This window comes from Schistocerca gregaria, chromosome 5, assembly GCF_023897955.1.
Source record: "Schistocerca gregaria isolate iqSchGreg1 chromosome 5, iqSchGreg1.2, whole genome shotgun sequence".
In the NCBI taxonomy this organism is placed as follows: domain Eukaryota; kingdom Metazoa; phylum Arthropoda; class Insecta; order Orthoptera; family Acrididae; genus Schistocerca; species Schistocerca gregaria.
Window position 1 is genome coordinate 572,978,040 of NC_064924.1, and position 14,228 is coordinate 572,992,267.

The window sequence follows — 14,228 nt, forward strand, 5'->3', positions numbered from 1 at the left end:
TCCTGTGCTGTCCAAGGATTTCTACTAGGCCTTGTCTTTTTACCTATTTGATCCTCTACTGCTTCACTATTTCATCTCTACTACATTCCTTTTCCCTGTTGTAGTCAGTCATTGCCTAATGCTCCCTCATAGACACTCAACAACCTTTGATTCTTTCAACGTATCCAGTCTCATCTCGTTAAATTTATACCTTTTTGCAATTTATTTAGTTTTAATCTACAGTTCATAACCAATAAATAGTGGTCAGAATCTATATCTGCCCCTGGAAATGCCTTACAATTTAAAATCCGGTTCCGAAGTCTGTGTTACCATTATACACTGAAGCGCCAAAGAAAATGTTATTGGCAAGCGTATTCGAATACAGATATATGTAAACAGGCAAAATACGGCGCTGCGGTCGGCAACGCCTATATGAGACAACTAGTTCCTGGCGCAGTTTTTAGATTGGTTACTGGTGCTACAATGGCAGGTTATCAACATTTAAGTGAGTTTGAACCTAGTGTGGTAGTTAGCGCGTCTCCGAGGTAGCGATCAAGTGGAGATTTTTTCGAACGACAATTTCACGAGTGTACACCGAATGTCAGGAATTCGGTAAAACATCAAATCTCCGACATCGCTGTGGCCGGAAAAAGATCCTGCAAGAACGGGACCAATGACAACTGAGGATAATCGTTCACAGAAGTGCCACCCTACTCAAACTGCTGCAGATTTATATGATGGGCCGTCAACAAGTGTCAACATGCGATCTATTCAACGAAACATCATCGGTAGGGGCTTTCGGAGCCGAAGACCCATTCGTGTATCCTTGATGACTGCACGACGCAAAGCGTCATGCTTCGCCTAAGTCCGTCAACACCGACATTGGACTGTTGATGACTGGAAACATGTTGCCTGGTCGGAGGAGTCTCGTTTCGAATTGTATCGAGCAGATGGGAGTGTACGGGTATGGAGACTACCTCATGGATCCATGGAACCTGCATGTCAACAGGGGACTGTCCAAACCGGCGGAGGCTCTGTAATGGTGTGGGGCGTGTGCAGTTGGAGTTATATGGGACCCCCGATTTGTCTAGATACGACTGTAACAGGTGCCACGTACGTAAGCATCCTGTCTGATCACCTATATCCATTCATGTTCATTGTGTATTCCGACGGACTCGGGCAATTCCAGCAGGACAATGCGACACCTTACACGTTCAGAATTGCTGCAGAGTGGCTCCAGGAACACTCTTTTGAGTTTAAACACTTCCGCTGCCCACCAAACTCCCCAGACATGAACACTATTGAGCATATATAGGATGCCTTGCAACGTGCGGTTCAGAAGAGATCCCCACCTCTCGTACCCTTACGGATTTATGGACAGTCCTGTAGGATTCATGATGTCAATTCCCTCCAGCACTACTTCAGACATCAGTCGAACCCATGCCAAGTCGTTTCACGGCAACTTGTGCGTGTTCGTGGGGGCCCTAGATGATATCAGGCAGGTATACCGGTTTCTTTGGCTCTTCAGTGTATAATTAGTCTGAAACATTATAGTTTCTGCAAGTCTCTTCTTCGTATACAACCAGCTTTGATGATTCTTAAATAATGCTCTGTGCAAAATTCTACCAAGAGGCTTCCTCCCATTCCATTCCCTCAACCCACATTCCCGTACTATTTTTCCTTCCCTTCCTTTCCCTACTTTAGATTTCCAGTCCCTGATGACAAATTGTCGTCTCCCTTAACTACCTGACTATTTTATTTTACCTCGTCATACATTTCTTCAATCTCCTCGTCATCTGCGGAGCTAGTTGGCATATAAACTTGTACTGCTGTGGTGGATGTGGGCTTCGTGTCTCTCTTGGCTACAATAATGCGTTCAATGTGCTTTTCATACTAGCTTACGTGCATTCCTATTTTCCTATTCATTATTAGACCGACGATTTATAAATTTGTATTCACCTGGCCAGGAGTTCTGTTCCTCCTGCCAACGAATTTCCCTAATTTCCATTAACCTATCCATTTCCCTTTTTAAATTTTCTAAACTATCTGTCCAATTAGGGATCTGACATTCCGCTCCTAAACGTAGAATGCCAGTTCTGTTTCTCCCGATAACGACGTCCTCCTGATAGTCTCGGTCCGGAAATTCGGATGGGATACTATTTCACCTCTGGAATATTTTACCAGAGGACGCCATCATCATTTAACCACGCAATGAAGCTGCATGCTCTCGGGAAAAGTTATGGCTGTCGTTTCCCCTTGGTTTCAGCCGTTCACAGTTCGAGTTGCAGGTTTGGTCGATGTTACAAGGCCAGTTCAGTCAATCATCTTAACTGTTGCCCCTGCGACTACTGAAACGTCTGCTGCCCCTCTTCAGAAACCACACGTTTGTCTGGCCTCTCAACAGCTACCTGTCCGTTGTGGTTGAACCTACGGTACGGCTATCTGTATCGCTGAGGCACGCAAGCCTCCCCACCAACGGCAAGGGTCATGGTTCATGGGGGTAGGATAAAATATTTAATGTCAACAAATCAAAGCCCCGACTGATGGAAATCGTCTGTAATGTAACCTTATACAGTACTTCGATTTTCTTTCTCCTGCTACTTATTTATGTAACAATTGCATCTGCAACAGCTTAGCTGTCGATATGAACTGCGAGATATTCAATAAACTAATGATTTGAGTCATTTTTGTTGTGGTTTAAGCGCTTAACACTCGCGTGTGCTCATTATGGCCTGTTGTACGTCCTCTTGCCACGGCTACTTCTGCTTACTCGCAGATTCGTGTGTCGGGCAGTAGAATCGTACAAACAGCTGTTTTAAGCGGTTCTTCGTGCAGCAAGAACGAGTAACTTTAATATTTAAAACAAAAAAATACTTGCAGTGCGCCTCAGTAGCCACAATTTTGATAGCGTATTTCTTTCGGTGTATTCTTTCTGCGTGAAAAATTCCAGGGTAGGTTTCGACATGTCGGACTGGGTTATTTCCTTGTAATCTGTAAGGCACTAGAATCTTATTCAGGGTGAGGACAGTCCAAATCTTCATCCAGCCACCTAAAATTTGGTCTTTTGCGCTTCGTTAAATCGTTTGCAGAGAAGGCCGCTATGCTTCCTTAGTGAAGGGCCCGGCCGACTTTTTTCGCACCATTCCCCAGTCGGGCTCTAGTTTTCCCTTTGTGATGACGACGTCGTTTACGGAACGGCGGAACGTAGTTTTCCTTCTGATAGCTGATAACTGTGGTGACATTTCAGAATGAAATCTGCGCAGAAGTCACTTATCAGCGGCTATCTCTGAGATGATTATCTCCCCTAGCAAAAAGTGCAAGGCGCCTATGGAGATAGCAGGCGTGTATGGTCGGCTGTCGAGGGCCCCAGTAGTCTCCATGTGAAGGGCAGACATGGCTGACGTGTGGGAGCACATACTGCTTCTTCTGCTGACGCATCAAACAGCGCGTGTCTGCTCCCTAGGTGAGTAAGCAGCGTTCCTTCTCGTCATCATCGTCCATCAAACTTCGGTAGCACGGGCGAAGACTAACCACCGGAGATCACGGAAGCGAACACAAGCGAATGAGCAATCGCTTTTATCTGTGACCTAACGTTTATGCTAGTAGGAACGAAAGACAACACAACTCCCGTGGCCTATAAACAGGGCGTTATTAATTTATGGCACTAATAACCATCGCACAGGATACGAGACCGTATAGTTAAAGCCACGACCCAAGACTTTGCTATTCACAGACGATTATTTCTCACGGCGGGCGTCATCGCTTTGACGAAGTGAGCACAACGGTGCAGTAAAAGAAGAATGGCTCTGAGCACTATGGAACTTAACTTCTGAGGTCATCAGTCCCCTAGAACTTAGAACTACTTAAACCTAACTAACCTAAGGACATCACACACACACACCCATGTCCGAGGCAGGATTCGAATCTGCAACTGTAGCGGTCGCGCGGTTCCAGACTGTAGCGCCTAGAACCGCTCGGCCACCCCGGCCGGCGAAAGGAAGAACTTAAATGTCTCAGTTTGTACGAAAATGTGAAATGCATGGAGGTAATGCACTCATTACTGAATCGCAGTTCCAGCTCTCCTTAGCATTAGTCCGCAACTTTGCACATATGTCGACTGACGCTTTTCACTAGCTTCCTATTACAACTGAAGCGGAAATTTAAGAGGAGAACGCTAATTACCGACGACCAACATAAACTGAAGAAGGCTAGCGTTAACAGTCTGGTTATTAGGAACTGCAGACATTTACCTTAGATACTGTTCCGCATTTCAATGGCTACTGTATAGGGCACATCAGCTGCCCCTACCACTGCCGTTCTATGCAACCCGCAATTTATAGGTGGCCTCCATAAACCGGCGCTTGGTTTTCGTATTCTGTCGCTCGTTATAACGGATCTTTTACGTTGGGAGAAATTTATTTTATTTTTTGTTAGATGTTTTCGTTAAATAGCTGAATAAATTGTAATTAGGAATAATTTAATTAAGCAGAGTAGAGAAGATAAAGTCAAAGAGATGTTCATTGGGTGGACATTGTCGTAATGTAACGTCAGTGCGTTTTTTGTTGTTAAAACAAGTCGTTTGTATTCCGTTCTGCTGTTCGGTCGTGCGCGTATCTGAAAGGAATTAATTCGGGGACTAGAATAAACTTTCACATAATAGTTACGATTCGATGTTCCTACAAAAGGGGTTAACGTCAGTGTTAATTTGAATTGTGGGCGACAGGATTAGTTTTGACAGATACGTGAAAACGGGCGTAACGAAAGTTCTTCGCATATCATCCTTGAACGTGACTTTTTATTTAATTAACGATTGCGGACTCATTAAAAGCTATTATCTCATGATTAGGATCAATCCCTCTTTCCTCCTAGATAGTGATCATTCATTAACATTTACGTTATAAGAAAAAGGATTATTAATAAAAGTGATGTTAAATGGCAATTACGTGTTATTCCGTTAGTGTGGAACCGACGTAATATCTCTGAACTGACATTGATAGATAATTTGTGTTAAATACTGAACTGAGACAGGAATTAAATTGAAATTAGTGAACATTTGATACTGAGACTATAGAAGCAAAAGCGCTTAAGGTTTCTCTTCTCTAAAATGGCAAGATAGGTACGAACTTTAAGTCAATAGTCGACATCAAGTATTGCAAAGACATTAGCATTTCATACTTATTTTGACAACGCGCTGTCAAACAAAGGAACGTCGAGTCTCTGCGCGGGTAATAAAATTAAATCTAAAAACATAATTAATAACGGTGAACTCTGCTTTAACGAACTGTATTGCGTGTCGTCATCGGGCAAAAACTGCTTAATCCTGGAGACTTGTGTGGTGAAATTAGAAGCCGGGCATATAAAACAAACTTAAAAATCCATTCGAGCTACAGTGGAGTCGGCACAGCACAAAACGGCGTGGTCAGTTATATCGTACAGAAGAAATTAACAAGAACTTTTTGTATGAAATTTAATGTAGTTAATTTAGTACAGGAACACGTTTTCGCTATGGGCCATGGTTTCCGAGTTAACCAAGAAAAACGTACAAAGTGATCTTCAGATTCATCCCCACGTCTACACTTAGACCCCACTGGTCAGGATTCCTGGTGTATTATTCATGGCACTCCCTGTACAAATATTTAGACTCTAGTAATTATTTCCCACATTCTACTTATTTGGTCTTCACTGATTGGTCTTATTACGCCGCTGGCTTAGGCGAACACTTACAAATCGTGAATCTAACATTTACATAAGTTTGACCTAACAGTTTTGTGAAATTAAACAGCATAAAATGAACAGTTCCACCGTCTGTCATTGAGTCGCTCCCCGTCTCACAAAGAAAAGGAAAACAGCGACATTGATCACTGAGGATAAGATCACCCACTCCCGACTTCATAAGCGCAACACTTTTAAAAACTCAGCTCCATACCACAGGGCTCATGACACGTGTCCTACCCTTGTGAGGCCTACTGACTGACCCTCGGTTTCGCGGGCAGAAAAAACGTTCCAGGAAATATGGTTAAATAATGTCCATAACCAAGACTAACTTGATAGCCTCCGACTCCAGGCCGGCCGGTGTGGCCGATCAGTTCTAGACGCTTCAGTCTGGAAATGTGCGACCACAACAGTCGCAGGTTTGAATCTTGTCCCCGGCATGGATGTGTGTGATGTCCTTAGGTTAGTTAGGTTTAAGTAGTTCTAAGTTCTAGGACACTGATGACCTCAGATGTTAAGTCCCATAGTGCTCAGAGCCATTAGAACCATCTGGATACAAGGTAAGTGGCGAACATCTGGAGCACATCCTATTGTTCAAATATACTGCCAGAAAAAATTTGTACACCTGAAAAGCCCACGTCGATTTTGATCTGATGATGGCACATGTCACATTCGGGGTATTAGATGTACTGATAATGGTTTCAACGTCGTCCGCCTACAGATAGCGCAGTGGTATAACTACCAGTATGCCATCTGTGACTACTATTTAATATGGAATGTTTACAGCCAGAAGGCACAGTGTGCCGGTATGCCGCAAACGTGTGAAACAAGTAGGCAACCATTCCATGGGCACACACTCATCCTTTCTAGAGCCAACTGCATGAGTTAGAAACAGGTCAAACTGTGACCTTCGAAGTGGTGGAGGAGGGTAGGTGGTCCTGTTGAGGAATAGCCACACAAGCTGGACATGCTGCGTCAGTGGTACAACGATGGTGGCATCAGTAATCATGTGAATATTCCCACACCCATTGGACGATGCTCTCCAAGTCCACCCAGTACAGAAGCCTGCCAGGACCGTCTACTCTAAGGGCAGCAGTAGCAGACCACACAGCTACCTCATCACAGAGAAACGGCTTGTGAACCCAGATGTGTCAAAACGAACTGTTGTGAACCAGTTATTAGTAGTTGAAGTACGGCAAGCTCACCTCTAGCTAGACTTCCACTCACGCCGCAGCACCATTGCATGGCTCAACTGGCGCTGTCAGAGAATCACTTAGAAGATGGAATAATGTGCTGTGGTGTTCAGAGACGAAAACTCATTCCTCCTGCACGCAAGTGACAATGCAGGCCTGTCTTGTAGAGTACATTCCTCCAATACATACTAGGGCAAGTGCGGTGTCACCCCATGTTGCATTGTTGCCAAATTTATTCAAGATGGAGGATTCATGATTTCGACAATAGATTTGAGAATGTCGCAATGACGTAATGGTGGGAAGTTCAAATGTTGATGGGAAAATAGGTCGACTGAGCTGCTCCGCTAACCTAATCCCCTCCCCTCCCCATGCCCTCTCCCTCCCCATCCCCCCCCCCCCCCCCCCAGAAAATGGCGTTAAAATCTGGGCATGAAAATAGGCCAATTGAACTACCTCCACTGACCTAACAGGATGGCGGAAAAATTTAGGCTCGAAAATAGGTAACTTGGGATACCTCCCCTAACCTAAGTCATCCAAGCACCACCTCTACCGTGGAACTGCTGGAAAAAGACTCAGCCATGCTGGGCTGCTGGACAGGATCGATGTAAGTCTTTATATAGCAAGCATTGTTTATTTAAAAAATTGGAGCTGTCATTGGTAATAGCTCCATCCATTGTGTGCCCATGAGGTCTGGAGTTCGACTGATCTAGTACAGAATACCACCAACAGAGAGCGCTATCGTCCCTCCAGTGACATAATCCAAGATGGCGGTCTGGGGAAAAACTGGTAAGGTAAGGACTCAGTCTATGTCCAGCTGCTGGAAAGAGGAAGGAGTATATTATTTATTTTCAGTAGGAAGTTGGAGAAATTTATTTAGGGATGGATTTAATGTGATTTATTTATTATGTTGATACAAAACACTCGCCTTGACGTGCTTGGGGTCCCAATACATAGCCTTCAGACCTGCAAACTACTCCTAAATTGCAGAAATAATTCAGTACACTGATGTACAGACACACAAACAACTCATACATTTTCAAAATAATGCCTGCAAACACGCTCACTAATTGTAAACTGTGAAAGTAATGTATTGGACAGCCTACAGACCTGCAAACTACTAGTAAATTACCGAAATTTTGCAGTACACTGATGTACAGACAACCAAATAACTTATAAATTGTCAAAATAATGCATGTAAAACGTTATGCAAACACGTTTACTAATTATAAACTGTCGACATGATGCATTGCGCAGCCTGCAGACATGTTCACTAAATAATGCAGTACCCTGATGAACAGCCAAGTTCACAAGGCATAAAACGTATAACACTCTGCAATCACGCTCATGACACATAAACAGCCGAAAATAATGCAACGCGCAAACACACATTACACGTACAAACGCTTTGAACTATCATTGAGAAATTAGACTGCGACATGTCAACGAACTGGTCCCTACAAAGCTCCAAGGCGTGCAAGCTGGGGCAGCATGCACGCACACACCAGTCCAGCCATGTTTCACATGCGAGACGACTCTGTCCGTGTGGACATGTTTACCGAGGCACCGTTGCTGGCGTGATGATGTGTAGGCACAAGATGTTTGCATAGCGACTCAGCCTCCCAGGCGTAGTTTTATACTGACGCCACATGTCCATGTAAATAAGAACCAAGTCTCCCTCCTGACATGCTATAGAAACGTTTTGCAATGCTTCCCAGAACAACACATTCCTCCTAGCGATCCTAATGGGACAGACTGCCATTACGTATCAACCCTTCTTGGAAATCGTAAAGTGCTGCAGAAATAGTTATCGGTCGCTTTTATTGTTGTACGAGCTTTCATGATGTCTCACCTTGTCTCTAGGGAAATATTTGTCCTAACAGGATCTGTTTACGAAAATAACACAGAATAAAAAGGAATTCATTCTTCCTGAGGGTCCTAACGAGGCACACCACTCATCCTGCCAGAGATGGTGTAACAACCTCACAAAAAATATTCCGAAACCTACCAATAGTAAAAATATGACTAATCTCTATATAAAATTGTGGCTCACTTATAACCTTTCAATAATTGACTGTGAATTTAAACTGGTAAACTTTAGACGTCAGCAGTGCTGCGTCATGGCCCTGAAAGATCATTCTGAATAAATTTAAAATTCTTACCTCAATAAGGTCGCTTAAGATAACGCATATATATCTGCTCCTATAAGAAATTTTTCTGGCACAGCCCAGGGCTATGCTGGTCGATAAATTTTTCATGTGTAAAAAGAAACAACTCATTTTTCTTTACAATAATCAGGATGACCATGATGGATTGGAGAAATTAGTAAATTATTTAAATTGAGATGAGTGATTGTCAAAGTTAATTTTTATAAGAAAAATTATTATTAAGAGATTTTTTAAAAACATTTTCATGGGACTTAATATAACAATTGTACATATGCGTGAGGCTGCTTTTGCCTTCTACCACATCGCCCGCACCACTAGCTCAGCCATCTCCATACACACGTCTGCTCGCTACTACTTCTTCTACTACTACAACTGCTACACAGTTCTTATTGCTGACAAAACTGCTCTCTGGCCTAGGATTCTCTTATAGCTTACATATCGCAGGCAGCGTGTGAGCAATCCATCGAAATTACATCTGCTCGAGTGCACTAGCAACAAATTCCTTAATCATGCACCTCTTACATAACCCTCCACTGGGGGGGGGGGGGGGGGGGGGCGAAAATTTGGCAGTGATGGTGAGTCAATTGGACTTGCCATGAGCAACAAATTTTTCTATAATCTATTTAGTTTACTAGGTCTTCAGTCACAGAGTATATACATATATATAACATTATTGATAAATAATATAAGTACAGGACATATTAAGAAATGAAAGAGTGTGCACACACACTGAGTCCAAAACATATTAATAAATGACATAAAGTGCACACGCACTGTAAAACTCTTTAGCATTTTTACATGAATTAAATATACCAAGGAGTGAAATAAAGTGCACATGCACTGTAAAAGTCTTTAGCATTTTTACATGAATTAAACATAGCAAGGAGTGAAATAAAGTGCACACACACAGTAAAAGTCTTTAACATTTTTACAAGAACTAGGAAAGGAATGGGAAGGATAGCATCATGGTTGTAGCACAGTGGGTTGCATGTAGCTGCACTAAAAGTCCATATCTTTCTACAGAAGTACAACACCAAGTGAGACAATCTGAATTCTCTTACCTGAAGTATTTATCAGTGTAGCCAGGACACTGAAATATTGTATTAGTATTGCATGTTATCATTTTGGTAGTACATTAGGTACAACAAACAGTACTACCATAATAACATCTCCATCACTCAAGTTGGTGAACAGCTTGATATGTCAACATCACATTCTTGTAGAATCCATACTCTTACATCAACGTAGAATTAGTGCAAAAACCAAATATAGTGCTCCATGATCATGAAGATGAACAAGACATACGGATATTGGAGTAATTGGTGGTGATTAGGTCAGAAGGTGAAGGATACATTAAGTCTTATGCTAGTCATCATTCAGAATTACACTAGTGTATCAATCGATTTGAATAATTATTGGCACTCAATGGTTAGTTACTAAACATTTATGTAGTATGTATGGGGTATTACATAACATTCATAAGTCATCTTATTACAGTAATTATTGGCATAGCATTCATGCATAAGTCATGTCATTACAGTAATCATTGGCATAGCATTTATGGAACGTAACAGAACATTATTAATAAGTCATCTCATTGCAGTAATTATTGGTATAGCATTTATGCATAAGTCATGTCATTACAGTAATCATTGGCATTCATTGGCCAGTTACTAAACATAAGGCATTTATTATACATTATTCAGAGGTCATCATCCAAAACAGGAGTTCTTGGGTGTAGCATCAAGCTGCTAGTGTTTATATATGATATCATGAAAGTGACATAAGACATATTTAAAATGTAAGACATTGGAACTAGTGTTCAAGGAGTTTAGTCCAATAATACATAGACATAAGGGAATCAATACATCAGAAAAATTTCCATTATATTTAGGACTAGAAATATATCTTAAACTGGTAGCATTATTTAGTTATATACTGATAATAGCAGGGACTGATAATTTTTTTGTGCTTTTAGTGCATTGCTTTGGGATCGACAGTCGATTGCTGGGGCATGAAAATATTTGCTTTTGACTTATTGCTGGAAATAGTGATTAATAACGTCATTTGTCATGAGTCAGCTGTAGCAAGTTTATGAAACGAGTATATATGTGATCACATTCATAAATGATAGACACAACTGGGTAAAAAAATGCAAGTACTAGAACAGGTTTAATAACTAACTGCTTATAGTATATTGATATCATGAAAAGCTACTCCTGGAAAATATATAAAGTGTATTATTGAGATGAAAGAAGAAATGTATTCATACCATGTTGAAAAGTAGTAAACTTCGAATTAACAGGTAATGAAACGTGTACTCAATGTATATGTACTCTAGCTGTCTTTCCCAAAACATTCAGTCATTATACTATGCGACATAAGACATGCTGTCAAAAGGAACTGTAACAAATACTTAAATAACTACATAGCATTCCTTAACTAACAGAAAATACATAAACTTCATCATTATTATCATCTGCAAAGAAAAACTTCATTATTCATAGTACCATATACTTCATATAACTATTCATGATCATTTATTATCATCTGAAAAAAATAGACACTTAATTATTTATTATTCACATTACTATTTTCACCATACAACTATTCATTATCATTCATTACTTCATATATTACAGAGTTTCTTACTTCTAGCGTATTTCATCACTAAAATTAACGTGTGTAGTTCTGTCTGACAGCCTGCATCAATCGCCTCGTATTCTGACAGAAAAATAATTAGTCAAGACTGCTGTCATACAGTGGGCATAGTATATTCTTGTTAATACTTGTTAATTCTGATCCATTTATTCTTCATTACAAGGTATTGCATTTTCTTTCGTTCATTCCGTTGGTAAAATTTCCATTTCATAGTAAACCACTGCGGTTTGTTTACCTTAGTTCTTCTACACGGTATGGCTTTCTGAAAATGACGATCTTGCATTTAAATCATGTACCCATTAAATTAAAACTTGTTTCTGGTGATAAGACTAAGCATACAGCATGACAGAAAACGTATTAGGTCAAAAACATAGACAGTTTTCAAGTGCGAAAATGTACACACAGTATCATACTGTAGTAGCAAAAAATGTAGAATAGTCAACATATTGAGATATCATAAGGCAAAAATCTTAAACTGTTATTTGTTACGTCTTAAAGATTTCATAGTGCATACAGACAAAAATTCTACTTTCGATAGGAAAACGATCATACATACAGAAAAAATGGAAAATATACATGGTCCGATATGAAACGACAAGAAAAGCCACCTGCTAACATTACCTTGCCGGGCACTTGCCAAGAAAAAATGTAATCATCATCACTAAGTAGTCACATAGATATAATTGCATAAGTGGTCATATAAATATCAGGAAGTGGCATTACAGTGTGATAAATCATAAAGTATGTTCTTTCAATAAAGGGTTTAATATTGGAAATATGGTGATTGCCCTTGCTTTTTCTGGTTTTCAAAGTTTCGGCATGTACTACACTGGGGTGAGGAATCCTGCGAATTCTATTTGGACCTGCGTATAGAAGCTCAAATTTACTGCATCTACTCTTTCTTCTGTTGGATAGATAATGTGTGCGTACTAATATCTTCTGTCCTATATAAAAGTCAAGGCGTCTACAAACCTGTTTTTTGCTGTCTTCTCCGGCGTTGTTGTTGAGCGCAATGTCAATTATTTCATGGTGACGTAGTCAACGAGATGTAGGAAAAGATACTAATTCTTTATTTTTGTTGGGTGGTTCAACATTTTTCAATATAAAAGTCGGAGATAGCATAGTAGATTCAATTGGTATGGAGTTAATTACATGCTGGAATGAGAGTATGTGTGTATCCCAATCATATGTCTTTTATGGCAGTATATTCTACATAGTTTACCATTTCTTTCATCAGTCGTTCAGAAGGGTCCGAACAAGCGGGATACCTAGATATATAGATCAGAGAAATGTTCCTAACTCGTAACATACGTTTCCATATCGCAGATCGAAATTGTGGTCCATTGTCGGAAATTACTTTCAATACATGCCCTACATGAAATAAAAAATGTTTTACAAATGCATTCGAAATAGATTTTGCAGTAGCTTTGCGTAACGAAGTGAAGGTAACAAATTTCGAAGTGAGTTCAACAGCGACAAAGATATAACAAAAACCTCTATTAGTTCTGGGAATCGGTCCAAAAATGTCTACAGCGGCCATGTGTCTCAATTTAATCGGTACAATGGGATGTAACGGAGGAATATGTGAAGTCGGTCTGATTTAGCTTTCAGGCACATTTTACACGACGCTAAAACTCGTGGAATACGCTTCTCCATGTTGGCAAAATAACAGTTCTGTCTCAGTATAAGAAAACATTTTCTGGCTCCGTAATGTGCGTAACTTAAATGAGTATCCCAAATTAATTTGTTAACAAGCTCGTCAGGAATGCATAACAACCAGTTGTTGCTGTCAGGGTGAGAGTGGCGAAACAGAATGTTCTTGCGTACGGTATAATGGTTTCTAATGGTAACTTTATTCCTATCTTGCCAAAGGTGTTTAATTTCTTTCCACACGTTATCTTTGCTCTGCTCTTGTGCTATGTCTCGTAATGACGACCAAATGAAATTTTCAAATGCAACTTGTTCAACATACATTACGCTAAAATTTGCTTGGCAGAAGTTCGTTGCGATGTCTTGCTGATTGTTGCTGAGAGAACGGGATAGTGCGTCTGCTACAATATTTTGTGTACCGGGAATGTCTACAATTGTAAAATAAAGTTTTCATCTGCTTTAACCTGTCATGTGTAAATTTAGCGAAAAGTAAAAACTGTGTAGCTCTATGATCTGTGTAAGCGGTAGTATGTCTTCCATAAAGAAAATGCCTAAATCTAGTAAATGACCATACAACACATAAAGTTTCAAGTTCTGTAACAGAATAATTGCGTTCAGCAGGTGACAGAATGTGACTTGCAAAGGCGATGTTTTAAATTACTATAGAGCCGTCTTCTTCAATTTCCTGAAAAATGTGTACGCCTAAAGCGGTGTTAGAACTGTCGGTGGCAATGGAAAAATCTCTTTTAGGATCTGGATGCGATAAAAGTGATGTATTTAACAAGGCATGTTTCATATTAACAAACTCAGACTGTACTTGGTTATCCCAGGACCATATAGCGTTTTTACCAGTCAATTGGCATTATCT

At 40.5% G+C, this 14,228-nt stretch overlaps 1 protein-coding gene across 2 annotated transcripts in view; it reads left to right on the forward strand.

The window, feature by feature from the left end:
• Nucleotides 1-3,350: 3,350 nt before the first annotated feature.
• Nucleotides 3,351-14,228, forward strand: part of LOC126273003 (uncharacterized) — a 196,934-nt gene continuing 186,056 nt past the window's right edge. For both annotated transcript variants that reach the window (XM_049976367.1, XM_049976366.1), the window contains exon 1: nt 3,351-3,442. In XM_049976367.1, the coding sequence (XP_049832324.1) occupies nt 3,373-3,442 (70 nt within the window). In that variant the 5' untranslated portion in view covers nt 3,351-3,372. The remainder of the gene's footprint in view (nt 3,443-14,228) is intronic.